Source organism: Pelodiscus sinensis, chromosome Z (assembly GCF_052426305.1).
Source record: "Pelodiscus sinensis isolate ZL-2025 chromosome Z, ASM5242630v1, whole genome shotgun sequence".
In the NCBI taxonomy this organism is placed as follows: domain Eukaryota; kingdom Metazoa; phylum Chordata; order Testudines; family Trionychidae; genus Pelodiscus; species Pelodiscus sinensis.
Genome location: NC_143085.1, coordinates 12,632,704 through 12,658,089, shown reverse-complemented (window position 1 = coordinate 12,658,089; position 25,386 = coordinate 12,632,704). Strand labels below are relative to the sequence as shown.

At 51.8% G+C, this 25,386-nt stretch overlaps 2 protein-coding genes across 2 annotated transcripts in view; both read right to left on the bottom strand.

Annotated features, from left to right (window-relative positions):
- LOC149520676 (uncharacterized) overlaps positions 1–13,230 on the bottom strand; it is a 21,020-nt gene extending 7,790 nt beyond the window's left edge. Inside the window, exons 1-3 of the mRNA XM_089775321.1 lie at positions 13,131–13,230; positions 4,699–4,767; positions 2,903–3,381 (exon numbers count right to left, since the gene is read on the bottom strand). Of these exons, the coding sequence (XP_089631447.1) occupies positions 2,903–3,381; positions 4,699–4,767; positions 13,131–13,230 (648 nt within the window). The remainder of the gene's footprint in view (positions 1–2,902; positions 3,382–4,698; positions 4,768–13,130) is intronic.
- Positions 13,136–25,386, bottom strand: LOC149520675 (uncharacterized). The gene is made up of 3 exons (XM_089775320.1): positions 25,179–25,386; positions 20,890–21,312; positions 13,136–14,550 (listed from the first exon to the last, which is right to left on the bottom strand). The coding sequence occupies exons 1-3, from the start codon at positions 25,384–25,386 to the stop codon at positions 14,144–14,146; spliced, it is 1,038 nt and encodes a 345-aa protein (XP_089631446.1). The 3' UTR covers positions 13,136–14,143.

The following is a 25,386-nucleotide window of genomic DNA, read 5'->3' as shown; positions in this document are numbered from 1 at the left end:
CCGGCAAGGCACACGACGCCCGGGTGTACCGGAACTCCTCCGTGTGCCAGTGGCTGCAGGCCGGGACCTTCTTCCCTGACCACCACATCAGGGTTGGGGACGTGGACATGCCCGTCTGCCTGGTGGGGGATGCGGCCTATCCCCTACAGCCCTGGCTCATGAAGCCCTACACGGGGCACCTCAACCCCCCCCACCAGGCCTTCAATGCGAGGCTGACCAGGGCCCGCATCCTCATTGAGGGGGCCTTCAGGTGACTGAAAGCCCGATTTAGGTGCCTCCTCACCTGCCTCGACCTCGCCGAGCACAACATCCCTCCCGTGGTGGCAGCATGTTTTGTGCTGCACAATTTGTGCGAGAGGAAGGGGGAGGCTTTCCTGCCAGCCTGGATGGCTGAGACTGACCGCATGGCTGGCCAGTACGCTCAGCCCCGCACCGCTGCCATCCGGGAAGCCCAGCGGGGGCCGTCTGGATCCAGGAAGCCCTGCGGGAGAGCTTCCAGGTGGAGGAGGAGGACTGAACTCTCCCTGCATTCTTCACTGGGGCCTTCTTCCACCCTCACCCCCTTCCCCTTTTCCCTCCCTAACCTACCTTCCTAATGTCAAATAAAGACACCTGTTTTGGCAAAAAAAACCCCTCTCTTTATTTTACATAGCGGGTGGGGAAGGGAGGAGTGAGGGTGGGAGAGGGGAGGGGGAAACCTGGGAGGAGGGAGCTGGAAGGGGGTGGAAGGGGAGGAAGGGAAGGGAAAGCTCAGGCTTGGGGGTCCGGCTGGCTCTCCCATCTCGCAACACTGCGGATGCGGGGACCTCGGGGGGGAGCAGGTGTGGAGGGTGGGGCAGGAGGGACGGGGGGTACGGAGGAAGCGGGAGAGGGAGCAGGGGCAGCAGAGGGAGCAGGGGCAGCAGGAGGAGTGAGAGCTGCGGCAGCCGCAGGAGCCGGAGCAGGAGGAGGCAAGAACCGGTCCACCAGGGTCTGGAGGTGGCCTCTGAGGCCACGGCACTGTTCCTTCAGCGCCTCCACAGTCAGCTGCCGCAGCCGCAGGTCCTCCCGGACCCAGTGCTCCTGGTTGCGGAGCAGCTGCTCCATGAACCGGAGGTGCTGCCACTGGTAGTCCTCCTGGTTTCTGGCACACCGGCTGGCCCGGGCGTGGGTGGCTGTTGCAGGCGGGGTGGTGCGCCCTGCAGTCCCTGGTGCTGCGGCTGTGGTGAAACAAGAGCAGCGGTCAGTTCTGCCTGGGGACAAGGTGGGTGAAACCCAGCCCCCCTCTGCAAGGCCAGGGCCCCTGCATGACACCCAGCTGCTGCTCCATGGTGGGCAAGGCCCAGGCGCACGGTCCCTGGGTTCCCTCTCCCCCCCCACCACACCCCCCGTACACATAAGGGGAGCATGGTGGTACTCACAGGTGGAGGCCTCCCCGGCCTCGGACGACACAGGAGATGTTGTCTTTGGGGTTCCTTGGGGGTCCTGGGCAGGCTCCCGGCAGGCTCCTGGCTCGTGGCGTCCTCCTGCTCCTCCTCCTCCGTGTCCGGGACCGGTCCCTCTGCCTCGGGGTCGATTACCACCCGGGGGGCATGGATGGCGTGAGCCCCCAGGATGCGGTCCAGGGCATGAAAGTGGGGGCAGGCCTCCGGGTCGGCCCCTGGCAGGCAGGCCCGGGAGTAGGACTGCCGCAGGTCCTTTATTTTGCAGAGCACCTGCTCCCGGGTCCGCTGGTGGCCTCTGGCAGCCAGGCTGTCAGCCATGCGGCCATAGACAGCCGCGTTCCTGTGGCTAGTGCGGAGATCGTGGACATTGGAGGCCTCCCCCCAAACCTGGATGAGGTCCACGATCTCCGCACTAGACCACGCGGGCACCCGCCTCTTGCGGCCCCGGGCAGGCTCCTGGGAGCCTCCAGGCTCGTCCCGGGAAGAGGAGGAGGGCTGGGTGGCGTCGGGTGGCTGGCTCATCTTGTGGCAGGTGCAGGGTCTGCTGGCTGGGTGCTGGCAGCCTTGCAACTGGCACAAACTGTGTAGCCAGCCCGTGGCCCTTTAAGGGGTCCGGGGCCGGGAGGGGAGCAATAGAGTTTCCCTGGTGTTGGCCAGAGTGGCCACCAGGGCAAGCTGGGAAGGGCTAGCCTCCCACTAGTTTGAATTAAGTGGCTACACGGCCCTTAATTCGAACTAGCTAATTCGAACTAGGTGTTAGTCCTCGTACAATGAGGTTTACCTAATTCGAATTAAGTTCGAACTAGCGGAGCGCTAGTGTAGCGCCTATCGAAGTTAATTCGAACTAACGTCTGTTAGTTCGAATTAACTTTGTAGTGTAGACATACCCCCAGGGAGCATCCACTGTCCACAGCAAACAGGGTCCTGCCAAAGACACAGGCTGTGCTACAGCAGCAGCCCCTATCTGTGGTGGGCCCAAGCTCCCTACAGAGAGATACTTTCCAGCATCCCAATTGTCGTCCCCTCCCCCTCTGCTGCCACTGATACTGAGCAGCGCATAGGAGGGGAAGCAGACATCTCTGTGGACAGCTTTTACATTCTGTGGGAGGCAGTAGCGGGTGGGAGGAAGGCAGAGGGTTTCACAAGAACCATCATGTGCAGATACCTGGAGGAGGTCAGGCAGTGCACCGAGCTTGCCCCTCCCAGGTGAGGATACGGGGAATTGTGCGGAGCTCTCCACAGCCTACCTGGAGCACAGGGGACCATCAGAGAGGTGAGGGGGACATGCACACAGCGCAGTTCCCAGAGCACCAGGGAGAGGAGGGAATCATGTGGTTCCAGCCTCCCTGCTTAGGATTGATCGGCCAGGCTGGGAACGGCTGCTGAATCACATGCAAGAGCCACAGTTTATACAAACCCTCTAGCCATACAGCTGCTCTTCCATGGAAACCTGCATTTTCTTCTATAGCAGGTGTTCATAGGAAGGACCAGGCTGGTGATTTGGGAAGGCAGAGCCCTCCCCTGCCTATGCTATAGGACACTTCTGGGCAGGACCAAACTATACAGCTAGTGCAGACCCCAGACTGGGGAAATGGTGGGTGTAAGAGACAAGAGGTTTTTGTCTCACTTCCCCCTCTGACTGGATCACTGTGATGAGCACTACCAGTCCATACAGCACAATAATAGTCAGCCTCGTCCTCTGCCTGCACACCGGTGATGGTCAGAGCAGCCTTGTTACTGGATATGGCCCCAGAGAACCGGGCAGGGATCCCGGAGGGTCTGTTATTGGTGTTATATATCACCGTCCGAGGAACAGAGCCAGGTTTCTGCTGGAACCAGGTGGGGTAGTTGCTGCTGGTGATGGCTCCAGTACTCAGGCTGCAGGACAGCGTGACGGCCCCTCCTGGGGTCACCGACATGGAGGGCTCCTGAGTCACCACAGGCTGTGACCTGACCCCTGAAAGCAACGGTACAAACAAACTCAGCACAAGGACTCCGGCTCCTCACACACAAACCTCCTCACCTGCAGGTGGCCTCCATGTTGTGTCAGTGCAGCCAACAACCCCGCACCTGAGCAGTAAGTGAGCAGGGCGAGGAGCAGGGGGGCCCAGGCCATGATGGATCCAGACGAGCTCGGCTTCCTGAGGCAAACGGGTCTGTGCTGGGACCCTCCAATTCTCTTTTAAGCTGCCAGTGCTGGCGTGTGGCCCTTTCATGCAAATATGCTCCCTGCTCATTGGCTGCAGTTGTTTTGAAATTCTGAATTTTGACTTTTGTTGGGTAGAGAGTCTGACATCAGAAATAGCCTCCAATTTAGGGTACTTGTAAAATAATATTTTTTTAAATGTAACTTATTTAGAAATTGCACAATTTCAAATTGAATTACGTTTTTAGTCGTTTATTTTAAGGGAACTTATTTTAACCCGTTCTTCGAAGAAAATTTAACACCATCTGATGGTGCTATCACATAGACTGACAAATTCCCTCTAACTGCCTGTACAGGAAGTTAGATCTAGGAAAACTATTTATTTTTAGTTATGGGGTTGAATATTTTCACAAGCTGCCCATGTAGCAGAATTTATCTGGTTACTGCTTAGTCTCTCTGATCATATAATTTTGAAACTAAAGCTTCTGCCTACAGACAAGAGCTTGAATGGGAGAACTGTAGAACTAAAGCAGAACACCCTATATCTGCAGCTGAAGAATTATGGGACAGTTTTTTCAAGGTGCCAAGCTACATCTTTAGAGATCTAGTCTGAAGTCCTGTGCCTGGTGACTACTTTCTATTCTTCTCAGACAGGGAAGTGTGATCCACACTAAGGCTACATCTAGACTTGCAGGCTTCTTTTGAAATAAACTTTTCTGGTAGAGATCTTTCAAAAGAGATCGTCCACACAGCAAAAAAAGCTATCTGCTTTTTCAAAAGATTATATCCACATTGATTGTACACTATCTCACATTTAAGTTGTGATTCCTATAGATGGAGTGGCCACAGGCCACCTGTGCTTTTCCTTAAAGCCTTCTTCTTTCAAAAAAAAAAAAAAAAACCCAAAAAACCCTCTTCTCCATCAACACATGCCTTATTCCAAAAGAGTTCTTTTGGGAAAAGGCTTCTTTCTCGTAGAAAGAGGTTTACTGCTGTCAGAAAAACCCCTGCATTCTTTCAACCTTCTGTTGAAAGAAGCAATTGCAGTGTGGTTGTAAGTCTAGTTTTTCTGGAAAAAATGGCCCTTTTTCGGAAAAAAAAAAAAAAAAAAAAACCTGGTAGATTTACCCTCAATCTGAATGGAGGATCTGAAATGATTCAGCTGTTCAAACATGAGGTTGAATGCCCCAAGAGACTCTTGAAGGCAAACAGGGGTTAAACCAAATTAAACTGAATTAAACCACACTATTCACCTGGAAAGGAGTATACCTTTCCAGTCCTATTATTCTATGATTCTATGATATGGGGAAAGTCTGTGCACATCTGAAATCATGTTTTATTCTCTCCAGCTTCTGGAGTTTAAGGAGAGGTTTAATACAGCTCCCAACTGACAGTAACTCAGGTTTAGCCTTATTAATGTGGCTGCCCTCAAACTTCCTTTGTCTGCTAATATTTTACAAGGAGGGACATCAAGGGTCCCGGCAAGTCCAGGCTGGGAGGTGAGGTGCAGAGTAGGGTTTTTTCTACTCTGTGGGTCTCAGTGAGGATTCAATCTGCATTAACACCATCATTCACAGGCTTGCGCTTTATGAATATAGTCTGGACCATGTTATTTCAAAAGGCACTTACTTAACTATAAACTAAAAAAAAAGGTCTGGTAGCACTTTATAGACTAACAAAACATGTAGATGGTATCATGAGCTTTGCTGGGCGCAGCCCACTTCTTCAGATAACCAGAGTTCATGATACCCTCTACATGTTTTGTTAGTCTATAAAGTGCTACCAGACCATTTGTTGTTTTTTAACTTTATCCCGTACAGACTAACTCAGGATATGTCTACACTACCCCGCTAGTTCGAACTAGGAGGGTAATGTAGGCATACCGCAATTGCAAATGAAGCCCGGGATTTGAATTTCCCGGGCTTCATTTGCATTAGCCGGGCGCCGCCATTTTTAAATCCCGGCTGGTTCGAACCCCGTGCCGCGCGGCTACATGCGGCACAAACTAGGTAGTTCGAACTAGGCTTCCTACTTCGAACTACCGTTACTCCTCATTCCACGAGCTGTTACACTGAGAGACGGTTCATAAAGCTACAACATCCGTCACTACAGCTGTGTTCTGCCAACCCTCAGTCTCATCCCTTCCCTACTGTGTCTGTCTGTAGTAGGGGTTTGAGCAGATGTAGCTCTATGAACATCCCAGCCTGAGGCACATATGACCTCAACGTGAGGATGGTGATTCCTTTTCAGGCTATATGATGTAGAGGAAATAGCAATAGGAAAGCCCTTTCTCTCAGAAGGCAAAGATCCACCTATTTCTAAGCCACAGATCCACCTATTTTTCGGGCTTTGTTCCCTGCAGAATATCTAAGATAATGTAGGTTTAGTCCAGTGGTCCCCAACCTTTTGGGGCTACCAGGCGCCCGGGAGCGGGGCCTCACACACGCCCGGGGGCGGGGCTGTGCACACGCCACATGCCCAGTGCCGGGCGCCACCCATGCGCCTCACTCCTGGGGCCAGCGCCATTCCTGAGCTGCATGCCCAGGGGAAGGGCCGCCCATGCACTGCATGCCTGGGGCCTGCGCCACTCCTGTGCTGCGCACCCAAGAGCCGGTAGCGCCCATGCGCCACGTGCCTGGGGCCAGCACTGCTCCTGTGCCGTGTGCCCAGAGGCAGGGAAGCCCATACACTTTGCTCCCGGGGCTGGCACAGTCCATGCACTGCACACCCAGGGACAGGGCTGCCCATGTGCTGCACGCCCGTGGCTGGTGCCGCTCCTGTGCCATGCGCCCCAGGGCGGGGCCAGCCCCGATCAGTCGGCGGGAGCACAGAAATGGCCCGGTGGGTGCCATGGTGCCCACGGGCACTGCATTGGGGACCACTGGTTTAGCCTGTAGATTAGAAGAGCATTAAGGGTACTAGTACAAAGTTGGGATCAGAAAGGGGGGGGGGAGGAATAAACACAAACATTACAGTGATTCCCAGAGCATGAACCAACCAAATAGAACTTTCCCATGGCTCCATAGAACAATAATCAGTTCCCTAAAACCCCTACATGGAAACTTATTTCCTGCTAACTTTCCAGGCACTGGCAAAAATGTGGCAACAAGGCCTATGACCTACAACTCTCCAGATAATTTCAAGTCTTTGAGAAGGAAATTCTGAGGACTCCAGTGAATGATGTTTGTCTTTGCCAGAGGAGAAGCCCTCGAGAAAGATGATCACTTGGTTTTAGGATTCACTACAGGGAGTCTGGTTCTTTGTAAGATGATGTTACAGGTGTTCTAGGCAGGCTTTTCCTCTCCTCAGTGTTGGCCCTCCCATGCAGGAGTCCTGCCAATATCTGCCCAGATAGCTTGGAGGCCTGTACTGCAAACCCTGTCTCTGTGATGGACAGCATCACGCAGGTTCTGAGGGACACCTGTAGCATTCGTAGTAGGAAAAACCCTGAGAGAATGGATATTGACTGCTGGCTTTGGAAGGAAAAAGCAGTTCCATCCTGCAAGTGTGAGTGTGGACTCAGTGCACTGGTTGTTTACAGACAGGATGATTATATGGAGTCCAGGAGTCAGGGTTCCCAGTCTCCATACTGGATTGATAGACAACATTGATTTACTTAGAACCATTCCCATATTATTAATTGTACAAGTGATTCAACCATAACCAATGTTCAACATGCATTAAACCTTTACATGTGACTTACACACGGTTGACAGTACATGTATGTTGAACAGTTACTGTTTTTCGTTCCCAACAGTAGACAAATGCAGGCAGACAGCCCCCTCTTGTGCCCTGGGTCAGATCTGCAACTCAGGTTACAATGAATGCTACAGCTCTTTCTCCACTCCCAGCCCACTCTGACATCTGTAACTGTGGCTGCATGTTGCTGTGTCCCTCCTTCTTAGCTCCTGGCTAATACACACACTTCAGAATGGCTAGGATTTGGGGACCCTACGACTTGTCAGATATGTGTGTAGAAGGGTGGGGTGAGTTGTGCAACATGGTTGTTCTGAATATGCTGTCATGGACCCCTCAGGCTACCACCTGGAACTGGGGTACAATGAAGCCTCTTGACCCTCCGGCCTGGGCTGCCTCTCACTGTATTGCCATGAGAAGTTTTAAAGCCTCCAGTCTGCACTTCTCCCATTATTTGTACAGGCTGGGACACATCCAGCTGCAGTTACACTCAGGCTTTCTAACCAGCAGCTACCCAGAAAGAAACTCCAGAGCTATACGATCCGGTCCTAGTCAAATCTAGCTAGTATATGAGATTAGTACATGCTTCACCTCTCCCTGACTATGAAGAGAAAAATACAAACTAGTGGTGACCAAGCAGAGTTTTCCCCCCAGCACTCCAATCACAGCTCCCTGGTTTAGATTAAAACAAAAACTAGTTTAATGACTAGAAAAGATTGATTTAAGAGATTATAAGGGATGGCTAAAGGACCAAACAGATTATCTAGCTCATAAACCAAAAACTCAATAATAGTTTGCAATATGAAATAGTTTGGTTACAAATTAACAGATTCTCACCCTGAGATATGGTACAAGCCAGCTGCATACCATAAAGGAATAAGCTAAACAGCAAATGCCTTATAGCTTAGAATCCCCAGGTATTCCATACACAGGTTAGAAATCCCTTTAGCCTGGGTCCTGCACTTCCTCAAGTTCAGTCTTCATTCCTTGGGTGTTTCCACAACATAAGGACATTAGAACGTCCACACTGGGTCAGCCCAAAGGTCCATCTAGCCCAGTACCCTGTCTGCTGACAGTGGCAATGCCAGATGCCCTGGCAAGAGGAAACACAACCAGTAAACCCTCCCCTGTCACCCATTTCCAGACAAACAGAGGCCAGGGACACCATTCCTACCCATCCTGGCTAATAGCCATTGATGGACCTAACCTCCATGGGTATGTCTACACTACCACCCTAATTCGAACTAGGGTGGTAATGTAGGCAACCAGAGTTGCAAATGAAGCCCGGGATTTGAATTTCCCGGGCTTCATTTGCATAAAGCCGGGTGCTGCCATTTTTTAATGTCCTCTAGTGCGGACTCCGTGCCGTGCGGCTACACGCGGCACGGACTAGGTAGTTCGGACTAGCCTTAGTAGTTCGGACTACTCACGTGGAGTAACGGTATTTCGGACTAGGAAGCCTAGTCCAAACTACCTAGTCCGTGCCGCATGTAGCCGCACAGCACGGAGTCCGCACTAGAGGACATTTAAAAATGGCGGCACCCAGCTTTATGCAAATGAAGCCTGGGAAATTCAAATCCCGGGCTTCATTTGCAACTCCGGTTGCCTACATTACCACCCTAGTTCGAACTAGGGTGGTAGTGTAGACATACCCCATGAGACTATCTAGCTATTTTTTGAACCCTGTTAATGTCTTAGTCCTCACAATATGCACACCTTCACCACACCACATTCACAGATGAGACTCACCATGGTCACTGGCTGTGGAGAAGGGAGTAAATGGAGAGGAAGGAAAAGTTACACTAAGGAGGCTGTGCTGTGCTGAGCTGAAGCTGGCACTGAGCCTCCCAAGCCAATACTTCCGATGACTTTCAGGAAATATTCCACTGTTAGGCTGTGTCTAGACTACATGCCTCTGTTGACAGAGACATGTAGATTAGACACATAGACAAAGGCAAATGAAGCCGCGATTTAAATGATCGCGGCTTCATTTAAATTTACATGGCTGCTGCGCTGAGCCGACAAACAGCTGATCAACTGTTTGTCCGCTCAGCGCGCTAGTCTGGACGCTCCCCTGCCGACATCAAAGCCCTTTGTCGGCAGCCCCGTTATTCCTTGTGGGATGAGGTTTACCGGGGCTGCCGACAAAGGGCTTTGATGTCGGCAGGGGAGCGTCCAGACTAGCGTGCTGAGCGAACAGCTGATCAGCTGTTTGTCGGCTCAGCGCAGCAGCCATGTAAATTTAAATGACGCCGCGATCATTTAAATCGTGGCTTCATTTGCCTTTGCCAAAACAACAAATCTACATGGCTCCGTCGACGGAGCTATGTAGTTTAGACGTACCCTTACAGTCCCACTGAGGTTGCTGCAATGGGAGCCTTGGTGCAGACGATGTTTTACCACTGGGGATCTAACCCTGCCCAGAGCTAAGGGTGGGCAAAGATGGAGGTGGGGATTATGGCAGGTGCTAGTGACAGGCCAGGCTCTAGAGGGCAGGAAGGAGGGGAGCTTTGGGACATGGCCACCAGCACTCCTGTTTTCACTAGAACAGCCCTGACTGTGGCCGCAGTGGGATGCTGACTCTGCAGCCAGCAGCTGAAATTTCCTATTGAGGTTTCTGTGCCGCACTGATCACCTAGCAGTACCTAGGCACCGAGACTGGCCCACTGAGTCATTGGCCATTGCCACAGGCCACTGGCTTTTTGGACAGCAGAGCCAGGAAGAGCAGGGGCAACTTCTAGAGCAGACCAGGGACGCTGCAAAGCAGCTGGTTGGGGCAAGGGAGAAGGTTTGCGAAATCAGGGAGTTTGATGCCATCTGTTATTTGACACGCCTTGTACCTGGGCCCCGGTAACTAGAACGGACTGAGTGAGCTACATGACCTCTAATGTCCAGGCCAGTGAGGATGTTTTCAGCTGGTGGGTGCCAGAGGAGAACTGGGCTAAGGGAGACATATCCCTTTACACAAGCAGCATGTGGCCATCTGCCCCCAGTGTGCAGCGGTGGGATTGTAACATAAGGACATATAGGGCAGTAGAAGATGATACCCGTAAAGAGACTGAGGTTATGTCTAGACTGCAGGCTTCTTTCGGAATAAACTTTTCCAGAAGTGATCTTCCAGAAATGCTTAGTTTGAAAGAGAGTGTCCACACGCTCGAAGTGCAATGAAATAATGATGTGCTATTTCCAAAGATAGCGTCCACACTGATTGGACACTTATCTTTCATTTAAGGTCACCCAGAACCAGTTCAGGCAGGGCATTATGTCAACAGTTGCTTCCTGGTGCTGCGCCTGGAGGCTATCTGAGACAAGTGCTTAAAGGTACCCCTTGGACAGCTTTTTCTCAGGTTCTTCTGCTTGTTTGCCTAGCTCTGCAAGGGACAGCAAAGCATTTGCAGTACATGCTCTGGTTCCCCTATTTCTGGACACCACAGCGTTCCTTGCCATGAAGTCTGAGGTGCCTCTGGGCACGCCATGGCCCCACACTGCCAGGCTGCAGTTTCTGCAGCAGTTTGTGCAGGCTGCCTTCATGGCCCTGCAGAAGCTCAATTCCAAACTCATAATCGAGAGCCTCTGCCTGTATGTGGGAGCCATGCCCTTGCAACTGCATCCAACAGTGGAGCGGCGCTTCTGGAGGCTGGACTTCAGTTCCGAGTGGTGGGATCGGCCGGTGATGACACGGAGGGACGACCAGCAGTGTCTCCAAAACTTCTGCATGTGGAAGGAGACATTCTTGGAGCTGTGTGCCTGACTTGCCCCTATTCTCCGATGATGGGACACCCAGATGCAAACTGCCATTCTCCTGGAGATCACAACGTGGAAGCTGTTCATGTCGGACAGTTACCAATCCATGGGCAACTATTTCAATGTGGGAAAATCAACTTTCGGGGCCTTCCTCATGTAAGTTCTAATATGCTGTCCTCACACAGCCCTGCCATAGGGGGAGGGGGCTTCATAGGGGGTGGCTCCTGGGGTGTTTGTGGGGGGGAGGGGCTCAGGAACCCCATTTGATTCTCTGATTAGTGTGTTTGTTTGTCTCCTTCTGCAGATGGCGAGGGGCATCAACTCTGTTCTGCTGCACAGTGTCATTTGCATGGGAGACCTGGACCCCATTATCACATGATTTGCCACCCTGGGCTTCCCCAACTGCTGGGAAGCCATAGATGGAACCCACATCCCCATCCAGGTCCCAAAACATCAAGCCTCTGAGTATATTAACAGGAAGGGATACTTCTCGATGGTCCTGCAGGCCCTGGCCGACCACCGCAAACAGTTTACAGATGTTTTTGTTGCATGGTCAGGACATGACGCCGGTGTGTTTTGAAACTCCAGTCTCTGCCAGAGGCTGGAGAGTGGCACATTCTTCCCTCAACATGATTTCAGGGTCGGGGATGTGCAGATGCCACTGTGCATTGTGGAGTACATGACCTACCCCCTCATGCTGTGGCTGATGAAGCCCTAAACCAGCACCTGGACCCAAGCGGGGACTATTTCAATGCCCTTCTTGGCAGGCCTGCATCCAGGCTGAATGTACCTTCGGACACATGAAGGGGAGGTTCAGGGGCCTCCTGACCCATCTTGATGTGGGGGAGCACAACATCCCCCAGGTAGTCTCAACCTCTTGTGTTCTCCACAACATCATGGATATCGAGGGAAGGCATTCCTTCCGCAGTGGAGGGCAGAGGCTGGCAGGGAGGGAAGGTCCTTGGATCAGCTTCACACAACTGTCATCCACCAGGCCCATCAGGTCGGGGTGTGTATCCAGGAGACCCTGAGGGTTTCTCTGAAGGACCCCAGTAACTCTCCCCAGAACCTCCCTACTAGGGGCCTGTGTTTTGCTTCTCTGCCTTTCTCACAACAACCCCGCCATTCCCCCTTTGCCTGTATACTCAATAAAAACTTCAGTTTTGTGTTCAGAAAAAACCTGGTATTTATTTTATAAAAATAACAACTGGGGACGAGGGGGGGGGGGGCTGAGAACCTGGCTACGGGGAGGGAGAAGGGGTGCTCAACACTGGAGTGACACATGGAGCGGCTGGAAGTTCCACCTCTGACCCGGGGACCTCGGCAACCTCAGGTGTGTGGGGAATGGGCAGGGACAACTGGGGGATAGGCAGGAGGGGGGCTGGAGCAGGGGCAGGAATGGCAGGGGAGTAGGAGCAGGCATGACATGGGGGGCACACACTGGAGCCAGGTATGCCATCATCTCCCAGATGGGGACACATATGTTGCTGCCTTGCTGCACCAGCTCGGTCCACATTTGGATCCAACATTGGGTGTCATCCTGGACCTTCTGGATTAGGGTCTGCTGCATGTCCCAGGGGATGGCCACGTGCTCCCTCATAAGGTCCTCCTGGACCCTCCAGCACCTGTGGCTCCCCTGGGATCCGATGGCTGGCTCGCTTGGAGCAGCCTGAGCTTCCATTGGGGCCACACACAAACCTGCCCCTGGCAGTGCTGTCCCTAGGATCAGGTCGTGCCTCATGCATGCAGGCATGCCTGTGTGCCGTGTGCAGCACTCCTCTGTCTGTGTGCAGCCAGGTGTGCACCCTGGTTCCCAGCCTCCTTCCAGGGATGGATGGTGGTGGGAGAGCGTCCCTCTCCGAGGGTAAGATGTGTGTGGCAGCCCCCTCCTCGGGGGTCAGACACGTGCGTTGCTTTCTCAGAGCCCGTGAGCAGGAGCCTGGGGGTGCTCTGGGGCTGCCTCCTGGGACTGCATGGCGCAGACTGGCACTGCACGTGCAGCATCCACATGCACAGACTGCAGTGAGAGGGAGAAGCTGAAAAGGCTGAGCCACGATTGCACCCCAACCCCTCAGCGTCTGCCTCCCCTGCCCTGTGTCTGAAAAACTAAGAGCACTCACCTGATGATCCTTTGACAGCCTTGGAGGATGCCTGGTACCAGCTCCAGGCTGAGGGTGACAGTACTGGCTGTCCCTTTCTCCTCCTCCAGCTGGTTGTCATCCTCTCCTCTGTGTCGGCTGGGACCTCCTGGTGGGTGACGATGGGTGTCTCCAGCCCTAAGTCCACAACCAGCAGTGAGGAAGGGGCTGTCCCCACCCTTCAGGATGTGGGGGAGCTCATTAAATAAGGGGCAGAAGTGGAGTTCTTCCCCAGAGTAAGAGCTGCACTGCCTGGACCTGGCATATCCCTGATGGAGCTCCTTGACCTTGCTCCTGACCTGCTCCAGACTCCTGGGATGCTGGCCATGTGGCCAGGGACTTGGCCATCCAGCGATAGATAGCATTCCTTTGTCTGGTGCAGAGATCCCGGAGGGTCTCTTCTTCACCCCAGACTACCAAGATGGCCAGGATCTTTGCACCACACCAGGGTGGTGCTTGTCTTTTTATGCCCCTGTGAGACTCCCGGGACGCCTTCGCATGATCCCTAGGATGGGCAGCAGGCTCTTGTGGGGCTTGAGGCTGGGACATGGGTGCCAAGGAGTGTGGCAGTGTGAATTGCACAATGAGATGCAATGGCCATTGCCAGCTTTGTGCCCCAAGCTTTGTCCCAGGTACCTGAGGCTTTAAGAGCTGCTAGGACACAGGCGGAGTTGTGATGGAATGTCCAGGAGGGCACCTGTGGTATTTCCTGGAAGCCTCTTTTTTTGACAGAACCCCTCTTCTGTATCCATACACACTTTTTTCCAAAAAAGATTTTCTGGAAAAGGAGTTATTTCTTATAGAAAAAGGTTTAGCGGCATCAGAAAAAGCCCTCAGTTCTTTCGATTTTTTGTCGAAAGAGGGCAATTCCTATGTGGATGCAAGTATTGTTTTTCTAAAATAATGGCTATTATTCTGGAAAAACACTACAGCATAGAGGAATCCTGAGTGGGACCAAAAAGTTGGCTGACATCATTCCCCTGAGGCTGAAATGCCTAAGGAGGAGCACTCAGGGGATCATCTGTAGTACGCAGACTGTGGGGGATGAAGTCAGGAGAGGTTTTTGTCTCAGTTCCCCATTTGGCTGGATCACTGTGACGAGCACTACCAGTCCATACAGCACAATAATAGTCAGCCTCGTCCTCTGCCTGCACACCGGTGATGGTCAGAGCAGCCTTGTTACCAGATATGGCCCCAGAGAACCGGGCAGGGATCCCGGAGGGTCTGCTATTGGTGTCATATATAACTGTCCGAGGAGCTGAACCAGGTTTCTGTTGGAACCAGGCTGGATAGTTGCCGCTGGTGATGGCTCCAGTGCTCAGGCTGCAGGACAGCGTGACGGCCCCTCCTGGAGTCACCGACATGGAGGGCTCCTGAGTCACCACAGGCTGTGACCTGACCCCTGAAAGCAACGGAACAAACAAACTCAGTACAAGGAGTCCGGCTCCTCACACACAAACCTCACCTGCAGGTGGCCTCCATGTTGTGTCAGTGCAGCCAACAACCCCTCACCTGAGCAGTAAGTGAGCAGGGCGAGGAGCAGGGGGGCCCAGGCCATGATGGGAAGTCAGACGAGCTCGGCTTCCTGAGGCAAGTGGGTCTGTGCTGGGGACCCTCCAATTCTCTCTTAAACCCCCAGCGCTGGGGAACGGCCCCTTCATGCAAATCTGCTCGCTGATCACGGGCTTCTGCTGTAGAGTTTTCTGCAGACCCGGGGTTGCCTTTAGCATTCTCTGCCACCCCACCCCTCACACCTCCTGAGCTGAGGGTATTTTTACCTCACAGTGGTTCCTGACGGCTGTTACTGGCTGTTACGTCCCTTTGAGTCCTGTGCTCTTTTCAGCCTTCTGCCTTTTGTGTTTTGGGCTCATAATTCGTATTCCACAAACCAGACGGAGATAACAGAGCCCAGATGAAGTGACTGGCAGAGTTGAGAGCTCTTGCTGATTTGCTTAGGTTTGTATTATTATGTCTATATCAAGGCAGGTTGGTATTGTTTCTATAAGTTGCCGTATACATGGATTCCTTGTTTCCCAGCCCTTGATGAACAGTGAGCAGTGACCATAGCTTCTAATGGGTATTGGAAAACTTTTATTTGTTACAATTTAGGGATGAAAAATCCCGGAATGGTTCAGTTTCCTTAGAGTTCAGTGCTGCGAGCTGCTGTCTGGGAGAACAATGGTCTATGTCACAGCTGTTCCTTAGGGCTCGCCCTGTGGTACAATGTATAAGAGCTAGCAGCTGACATTCAGTGCCTGTCTCTGAGTCCTGTTTGCACCCACTTCCTGGCCAGGAGTAAAGCTCTTGTCCTCCAGTCCTCCAGCCACCCCAGCAGGGGGCGACATTTACACCCCATTGCCAGCTGAGCATCACCAGCTTAATTTGCTCTTCAGCAGTGAGACTGTCCTGGTCTAGCTCTGGGTGACAGGGGAGTTCGTTTCTCAAGGCCCTTTAACTAACCCCAGTGGTGCTGCTACTTGGAGTCACAAGATGGGCTCATGTCAGTTAGTGCTGCAGCTTCTATTGCATCGACAGACTGATACATCTCAGTGAACTATAGTTGTTTTGTAGAGGCTGAATATATCCAGAAAAATCTGTTCACTTCTTAGTCTGTGTAGAACAAGGCTAAGGAACTAAGCAATAGTTCAGAGATAGATATTTTCTAATGCCACCGCTGCAGAGCATTCCTGGGTAACCTTCTGTTGTGCAGTTTCACACTAACTGTGAGTGTGTGAAAAAAATATTCATCGTGCAGCAGCTACCCCAGAGCAGTTATTTATAAATCTATAGTCTAACTCAGTGCAGTGGGTTCCTTCAATGCTGCATCTCACCCCGACCCAGCCAATGTGCCTGCACGAGGCACTGGAAAGGATGCAGCTGTTTGAATCCCACAGTCTGGTGCACACACAGGTGAAGATAAATGTGCTTGATTCCTTGGCAGACAGGTCCCTGTGCAAATGCAGGGAGATCTCGCCCTCTGGTGCCCAGCCATAACCACCTCACTCAGCTGCCAAAGAGAAGACGGGGAAAACCCAAGTACTCCGGGCCACTGATGGGCGCAGGTGCAGGAAACTAAAGTGGCAGCCGCTGAGGGGCCTGGCAACTGAAATTCTCCCAGGCCTACTGGTGGCAGCTGAAGTCCTTGATGGTGTCTGCTCTGAAGTCGGGCTGGGGGAGCTATCCCCTCCCAGCCTGCCCCTTCTGTCTCACATCTTACATGGGCCTGGAGCCAGCCCCCTGCCTCATCCAGGGACCCAGCAATTCAATCAGCAGCCCTGCAAGTCCCTCCCATTTGCTGATTTTTTCTTTCTATCTCTGCAGTTTTAGGGAGCATTGTAATTCCCAGCCACTGACAGGCCTGCTTGTGCTAAGAATGTGGCTGTGAGTTAATGTGTCTCTCCACCTTCCCAACTGTCCTATTTCCCATGCACAGATTGCCAGGACTTGGGAACAGCCTGTGACATGTCAGCCTGGCTGGTGGGTTCTAGAGGCAATGGAAGGCTTTGTCATCTCCAAGGGACCAGATGGCCCAGCCAATGTCCTGCCAGAAGGCGTTGTGTAGCTGCCTGCTTAGGGCTGCATTTCGACTGCCTGGCTGTTCTGGGGTTGGAACGGTGCTGGGTTTGCTCAGCTGTTTAGTGCTTGGGGAGGGCCAGGACCACGTGGCTGCTCAGTTGCTCCATCTGCTCCAGAGGCTGGAGTGAGGCTGGGGCTGCCCAGCTCCTCCAAACACAAATAGGTGTTGAGGCCGCTGGGACTGGAGTGCGGGATTTGGGGCTGCTTTGTTCTGTGGCTGGGAGAAATGCTAGCCTTGGGACCAGTGTCCAGGTGGGCATGGATAGCCCAGTGTCTTTGGTGGAGGTGCTGGGGTTCTGCTCCTGAAGCTTTTTACCCACCACCCCGACTTGTCAGATCCGTGAATAGCAGGTTTGCGCAGTGACAGTGGTGGGGTCTTTACTTCTCAGGAGTTTCAATGTTACTTCTGTGTCTCAGGTAACTTGATCATTTTGCAGACTTGGCCTTTCCTGGCTTATGTGTGGGATTTTCCTGGGCTCCAGGACCTACCACCCAGCGGTTGGTGCTCTGAATCTCTGAGCTTGCACTGCAGAGTGAGCTGGCATTTAAGGGACATTGCCCTCCTCCATCATGCACTTGGGAACGGGCCGTTGGAGAGCTCTCTTTGGGGTTATCACTGAATCTGGGTCCTATAAGGAGGTTCCATAAAGAATCCAATACAGTGAATGGCAAAACACCCATTGGGTGAAAGGCTTAAGATTTTGTCTGCAATGTCCAAAGGCTGATAACCCAGAGCAGTACCATTTACTGATGCCTGCAATGTGCCGAGTGAAACCCCAACACATCAGCACAGATGAGCATCCCACCCGGACACATCCGGACTGGAGTCAGGCACCGCATGGGCTGCTGGAATACCAGGGCTTTGTCTCAGTTCTCCATATATCTGCATCTCTGTGCAGCACTCAAATACCCACTGCCGCAGGAATAACCCGTCTCATCCTCTACCTTCACATTGCCCATGGCTCAGCTGGTGGCTGCATTCGCTGCCTCTTAGGAGCCGGAACACAAGCAGGAACCTAGGAACATTAGAGAGGCTTTATGGGATCAGACCAAAGGTCTATCTAGGCCAGTGTCCTGTCTGCCAACTGTAGCCAATGCCAGATGCCTTAGGAGGAATGAACAATACAGGCGATCATCAAGTGATCCATATAATCCATTGCCAACCCTAAAGATGGAGCTGTCTGGCATCTCTAGCGGGTTGGGGAAGGATGGGCCCTGGAGTGCAGACAGTGGAGAGGGTGATACGTGAAGCTGGTTTCACACTTTTGCTAATTGAAAATTTCTTTCTAGATAAACACTCAGGAGAGGCCCAGAGAGGCCACTTTCTTCCAGCTGTTGGCAGCCGTAGGCCCCTGTGGCCTGAGCACTGGACACTGCAGATGAAGAGACCCCTGCAGGGGAAGGTCACGTGTAGAGCGATTCGCAGCAGGACCTCAGCTGCAGAGCTCAGCACTTTGCAAGAACAGTCGCCAACCCCAAGGGAGCCTTGTGACCAGGATCTCTGGTGCCCTGGAAACTGAGCTCCGGGCATTAAATAGCCCAGCCTGGGGAGCGCTGGCCTGGTGTTCTGAGGCTGACAGCTGCCTACTGCTGAGATTCAGCACGGGGAAAAGGAAAATTCTGCCTAATTCTACAGCGATCATGCAGGGAGTCATGGGCTCAGACGGCAGATGTGGGGAGCAGAGGGGTGTGTGGTGATGGCAAAGGAGGCAATTGCCTAGAGCCACAGCTACTGTAAAAGTATCCGGGGGGCCCTGGCCACTGCCACCATCGCAGCAGCTGGGAAATGCAGCAGGCCCTTAAAATCACCTGGGCAAGCTGCAGGCCTGGGTGCTTGGGTGGAGGATGGAGCCCTCATTGGGGAAGCCTGGGTCCTGTCTACAGTCCTGCCACCTGCACCGTCCCTCTATGGACAGAGCCCCAAACTCTCCTGGCCTCCTCCATTGGCTGAGGACACAAGTCACCCCACCCCTTCATCCAGAGAAGCCCCAAGCACCTCCTCCCTCCCTCACCACCAGAGGAGACTCCCGGGACAGTCACTCCTCTCCACCCCCTCCCCACCACATGCCCATAGGAGTCCTGGGCCAGCCACAGCAGTGCCTCCTCCTCACTAACTCAGACCCAACCTGCTTTGGGAAACGTGTCTCCCCTTGTGATTCCCCTCTGATGTGCCCTTTGCAGGTTGCAGGCATCTGAACAGCACATACCAGTGGGTTAGGTCTGGGTGAGGGATGGGCAGTGCTTGGGGCTTCTATGGGCAGAGGGGAGGGGCTTGTGGCTCCAAACAAGGATGCAGGTCGGAAGGCCCATCAATTGTTCTGTCATGGGGCCTGGAATTTCTGTCAGCTGAATCAGCTGATGGCACCATTCCTTTAGCTCCAGAGCCCCTTTCTTCCTGGTGGAGCTGTGTTCCTTTGAGCTCTGGGCCTGCCCCTTATAGCACAGCAGAGCAGCCTGTCCCTCTCTCAGATGAGGTACGACAGAGATACAGAGACAGCAGCACAGGGAAGATGCAGCCCCTGTACACAGAGGACCCGATCTCCTCACAAAGAGAGACTGCTCTGTCATCCCAGGGAGCATCCTCTGTCCACAGAGAACAGGGCCCTGCAAAGACAGAGATTACTCCACAGCAGCAGCCCCTGGCTGTGGTGGGACCAAGCTCCCTGCACTCAGATACTCTCTAGCATTCCAGTTGTTCTCCTCTCCCCTGTTGCTGCCTCTGATACTGAGGCAGCCGTGTGGAGGAGGGGAAGCAGACAGCTCTGTGGAGAGCTTTTAAGGTCTGTGGGAGGCAGAGGGAAGTCGGGGGGGGGGGAAGGGTTGGGCAGGAAATGCAGCTGGCTCCAAGAGAACCAGCATGTGTAGGGACATGGCTTAAAAGCCGGCTCACTATGGGCACAGGCTCTTCCCACCCCATTCCTGCCTCTGATACAGAGGCAGTAAGGGTGTGTGTGTGTGTGTGTGTGCGTGTGTGCGTGTGTGCGTGTGTATGTGTAGTTGAGCATTTAAATGAGTATATGCTAACATTCCTACACCCTACAAATGGCATTTCAAATAAAGATATTGAAATTACATCGTATTCATGTTCATAAAGCTTAAGGAGTGCCCCGTGAGACATCTACCCCTCCGCTCCCGCTATGAACCAGTAGTAGAGAGTCTATAACACAGGGAACTAAGGCAGAACATGTCGCTTTTGCTACACAAGATGAGCAGAGAGCATAAGAGCAGCTGACATGTCCCTCAGAGGATTGAAAGCAGAGTAGGTGGAGCAGCACCCCCGGCTGTTGAGAATGGATGGCAGAAATTCCGAAGGAGGAGCAATCGGTGTCTCACCAATTGCAGACAAGACCAGGGTGGTTGGTACAGCTGGGTCTGGGTCCCTACACACAGCCCGGCCTGACTCAAAAAAAGCTATACAACTTGAGCTATGTCAATTGCATAGCAGAAAAGAAATAGCTTATTTCTAAATCGGAAGCATCTATACAGCACATATTTTGAAAGAGCACTCTTCCTCTGACTTCCCTTACTCCTCGTGAAATAGGGGTTACAGGAGTTGGAGTAAGAAGTCCTCCAGCTTGACAGTATTTCGACATTATGTTGAAATAGCTGCCTGTGGTGTAGATGCGGACTAATTTATTTGAAATAACGCTAGTTATTCTGACATAATGTCACTGTTCATAAGTACCCCTATACCCCCACACCCTCTGCTGAGGCCCTGGCCCAATGGGGAGTGAAGGAGGCAGAGCAGTGCACTGAGCTTGCTCCTCCCTGGTGAGAAGATGGGGCAGTGTGGGACAGAGGGCCAGCAAGGCGAGGGGGTCATGCACACAGCACAGCTCCTGGAGCACAGAGGAGGGGAGGCGGTTGCATAGTTCCTGACTCCCCAGCCAGAAGCAAGGGAGAAGGCAGGAGCGGGGGGCAGTAACATTCCTTTATCACCTCCCTACTGTGGACTGACCGCCATGCTGGGGGTGCCTGCTGAATCACACACAAAGCAGAGGTGATAAAACCGCACGGACCACACAGCTGCTCTTCAATGGAAACTTGCATAGTCTTCTATAGCAGATGTTCATAGGCAGGACCAGGAACTGGGAAGACACAAGCCTCCTCCAACTAAGCCATAGGCTGTCCCTGGGCAGGACCAAACAGTGCAGCTAGTGCAGGCCCCAGGTTGGAGGAAATGGTGGGTGTAAGAGACAAGAGGTTTTTGTCTCACTTCCCCCTCTGCCTGGATCACTGTGATGAGCACTACCAGTTGCTACAACACAGTAATAGTCAGCCTCGTCCTCTGCCTGCACACCGGTGATGGTCAGGGCAGCATTGTTACTGGATATGGCCCCAGAGAACCGGGCAGGAATCCCCGAGGGTCTGTTATTGGTGTGATATATGAGCTGCCGAGGAGCCGAGCCAGGTTTCTGCTGGAACCAGCCAGGATAGTTGCTGCTGGTGATGGCTCCAGTGCTCAGGCTGCAGGACAGCGTGACGGCCCCTCCTGGGGTCACCGACATGGAGGGCTCCTGAGTCACCACAGGCTGTGACCTGACCCCTGAAAGCAACGGAACAAACAAACTCAGCACAAGGACTCCGGCTCCTCACACACAAACCTCCTCACCTGCAGGTGGCCTCCATGTTGTGTCAGTGCAGCCAACAACCCCTCACCTGAGCAGTAAGTGAGCAGGGCGAGGAGCAGGGGGGCCCAGGCCATGATGGGAAGTCAGACGAGCTCGGCTTCCTGAGGCAAATGGGTCTTTGCTGGTGACCCTCCAATTCTCTTTTAAATCTGAGAGTGGCATTGAGGCCTTTTCATGCAAATATGCTCCTTGCTCATTGGCTGAAGTTGCTTTGAAATTCTGAATCTTGCCTTTTGTGGGGTACAGAGAGAGTCAAACATTAGATAGAGCCTCCAATTTAGGGTATTTGTTTAATAATATTTTTAAACATGTAACTTTCATACAAATTGCACAATTTCAAATTGAAATAAGTTTATAGTCACTTATTATAAGGGTACTTATTTTAACCTATTCCTTGAGCAATATTTAACACCACCTGGTGGTAAATTCTCTCTAACTGCCTGTGCAGGGAGCCAGATCTTGGAAAACAGTTTATTTTTAGTTGCAGGGTAGCATATTTCACAAGTTGCTCATGTAGCAGAATTAATCTGGTTACTGCTTAGTCTCTCTGATCAAATAATTTCTTAATTAGAGTTTCTGCCTACAGACTATCTGCAGGAGAGCAAATGTAAATATCACATGGTACCAAGCACTCTGCAATCACTGTATTCTAGATTATCACAAGGGATTGAATGAGAGAACCGTAGAACCAAAGCAGATCACCCTATATCTGGAGCTAAAGCACTATGGGAGAGATTTTTCAGGGTGCCAAGCTACATCTTTAGAGATCTAGCTTTATGTCCTGTGCCTGGAGGCTACTCTCTATTCTTGGCAGACAGGGAAGTGTGTTCAAGGCTGAATGATGGGTAAAAGCTGCAACTCCACCTTGAGGTCTCCTGTTACTTGCTTTTCTACCTACTCCTCTGTCTATCTTGCCCCTCCCACTGAGAAAGTATCATTCCCTTGGAGTCAGACTCACTGGACCATATCAAGCGGGTCGGTGGAAGGGGATGTAACAGACTTGTAGGAACATCTAGCCGTGCTCTGCTTTGAATTGGGCCATTAGTCTGCAAATGGCCATTGCTGGGCTGTGAGAGCAAGTATCAGTGTATCATGTGGTATTGCCTCATTGCTTCCTTCTCCTCTCCCACGGGCTAGTCTGTTCCACCTGTTGTCTCTTTACTTATTCTTAGATCGGAAGCTTCAGAGTGGAGCTTGTCTTTGTGTTCTGTGCTTGTACAGAGCCACGCCCACCAGGGGCCTGAACCAGCCATGACCTGGGCTCCCATGGCCACGGTAACACAGAGACGTAATAATCACAGTGATGCAGCCACCTCTGCAGGACTTTCCTGAGCAACAGTTTCCTGGGTCGTCCAGTGAGATTGACAGTCAGTTAATTGAAATGTCATTTTAAAAACATTTTGCAAATAAATACCCAGTAATTAGTTTGAGAAGTGACTCATAAATCTGCAACCTAAATCAGTACATTGGTGCCTTCTACCTCCTGTCTCTTCTTCTCCCCGACACTCAGTCTGAATGGGAGATCTGAAAGGATGCAGCTGTTCCAACATGAGGTTGTATGCACCAGCAGACTCTTGAAGACAAACTGTAGACGCAATTCAAAAGTGCAGGGAAACCTCGCCCCCGATGCTGAGTCTGAATTAAATGATGCCACCCATCTGCAAAACCATACATGGGGAAAGTTTGCATACATCTGAAATCACGTTTTATTCTCTCCAGACTCTGGAGTTTAAGGAGAGATTTATTACAGCTCCCAACTAACTGTAACTCAGGTTTAGCCTTATGAATGTTGCTGCTATCTCAAACTTCCTTTGTCTGCTAATATTTTACAACCTGGGACGTCAAGGATCCAGGCACGAGCTGGGTTGCAAAGAAGGGTTCTTTCTACTCAGTGGGTCATGGATTCAGTGTTCATTAACACCATCATTCACAGGCTTGCACTTTATGATTATAGCCTGGACCATGTTATTTCAAAAGGCACTTACTGCACCATGTTAGCTTCATGTAGGAAAGGTTCCTCTCAGCCCAACACACCATGTGCTGGGCTCCCACTCTTAAAAGGGGCTTTTCCTTTAGATATCTAAGGCCATCTAAACTCCATCCTATACGGTACATGCCCCAGATCTTAGTTGCTCTATATTGGTTGTGGGGTCAAGTTAACCCAGTGCTGCCTTCTTTGATCATTCAGCAGGCTCTCCCCTTCCTAAGCTACAGATTCTTCTTACCCCCTGATGGAACGGTTGTTTCCAGATGTGTCATGTGTGTACAAATCCAGCTGTTACACTGAGAGATGGTTCATAAAACTACAACGTCAGTCACTACCCCTCTGTCTTATCCCTTCCTTAGCATGTCTGTCTGTAGTAGGGGTTTGAACAGATGTAGCTCTTTCAGCATCCCAGCCTGAGGCACATCTAACCTCAAGGGGAGGACGGTGACTCCTTTTCAAATTATATGATGGTAGAGGAATTAGAAATAGGGAATCTCCTTTTCACAGATGGTAGAGATCCTATTTTTAAGGCTCTGTTGCCTGTAGAATATCCTAACTAATGTGGGTATAAACTGTAGATTAGAAAGAAAGAAAGAGAGGAGAGCAGGTGAAGTACAAATAAGAGAAGTATATTAAGGGTACTAGTACAAAGTTGGAATAAAAGCGGGGGGGGGGGGGGGGATAAACACAAACAATACAGTGATTCCCAGAGCATAAAGCTCAGTTTCAAGCTACCCCCCTTTGATTCATAGAACAATAACCAGTTCCCTAAAACACTTACATGAAAACTTATTTCTTTCTTAAGATTCAGGCACTGTTGGGAATGGACCTACAACTCTCTTGCTAATTTGAAGCCTTTGAGAAGGAAACTGAGGACTCCAGTGAATGACATTTGTCTTTGCCAGTGAGGAAACCCTCAAGAAAGATGGTCACTTGATTTCAGGATTCACTATAAGTAGGCTGGTTTTCTGTACAATGATGTTATGGATGTTCGAGGCAGGCTTTTCCTCTCCTCAGTCTCTCCTTGGGCACGCAGGTGTCATGCCAGGATCTGCCTGAACAGCGTGGAGGCCCGTATGGCAAACCCTGTCTCTGATGGACAGCAGCACTCAGGCTCTGAGGAATGCTTGTAGCATTTGTAGCAGGAAAAGCCCTGAGGGAATGGATATTGACTGCTAGCTTTGGCAGGAAAAGGCAGTTCCACTCTGCAAGAGCGAGTGTGGACTGCTTGTTTACAGGCAAGATGATAACATGGAGTCCAGAGGTCAGAGTTCATAGACTCCATATTGGATTGATAAAAAACACTGATTTACCACAAATAAATCTCAAAGGGACCTTGAGAAGTCATCAAGTCCAGTCCCCTGCCCTCATGACACAACCAAGTACCATCCCAGACAGACTTGCCCCATCAAGAATGGAACTCACAACTCTGGGCTTAGCAGGCCAATGCTCAAACCACTGAGCTATCCCTCCTACCATAATAATAATGAATAAGTATACAATAATTAATACGTGTATATTATTAATTATATACTTGAGTATAACCTAAACACAACATTAAACATGTATTAGACCTTTACAACTGACTCGCACACGGTTGACAGTACATGTGTATAAAACAATGACTGTGTTTCATTCCCAACAGTAGAGAAGAGTAGGGAGACGGCCCCCTCTTGTGCCCTGCATCACATTTGCACCTCAGGTTACAATGCATGCTACAGCCCCTTCTCCCATCTGTAACCGGGTTGATCATTCAGGGGTCCTGGGGCACCCCCAGTTCGCGGGCCCGGGCCGCAATGGGTTCTGAGCTGCCCCTGTTCCCGGCCTCTACCTCACCACTCCCACGGTCCTCTCTTTGTAATCGGCTTCCACCGAGCTCGCTACTCTGCCGTCCACTCCAGTCGTCCCCAGGATAGCCGGGCTCCCGGCCTCCAACTGTCCGCCCGGCGCCCGCTGCCAGCCCGGGACTGCGCCGTCCCGTCCCGCTGCTCCCTGGTCTGGCCGTCCGCCTTGGGTGCTGGGATTCGGGCTCCGTGCGCCGCAT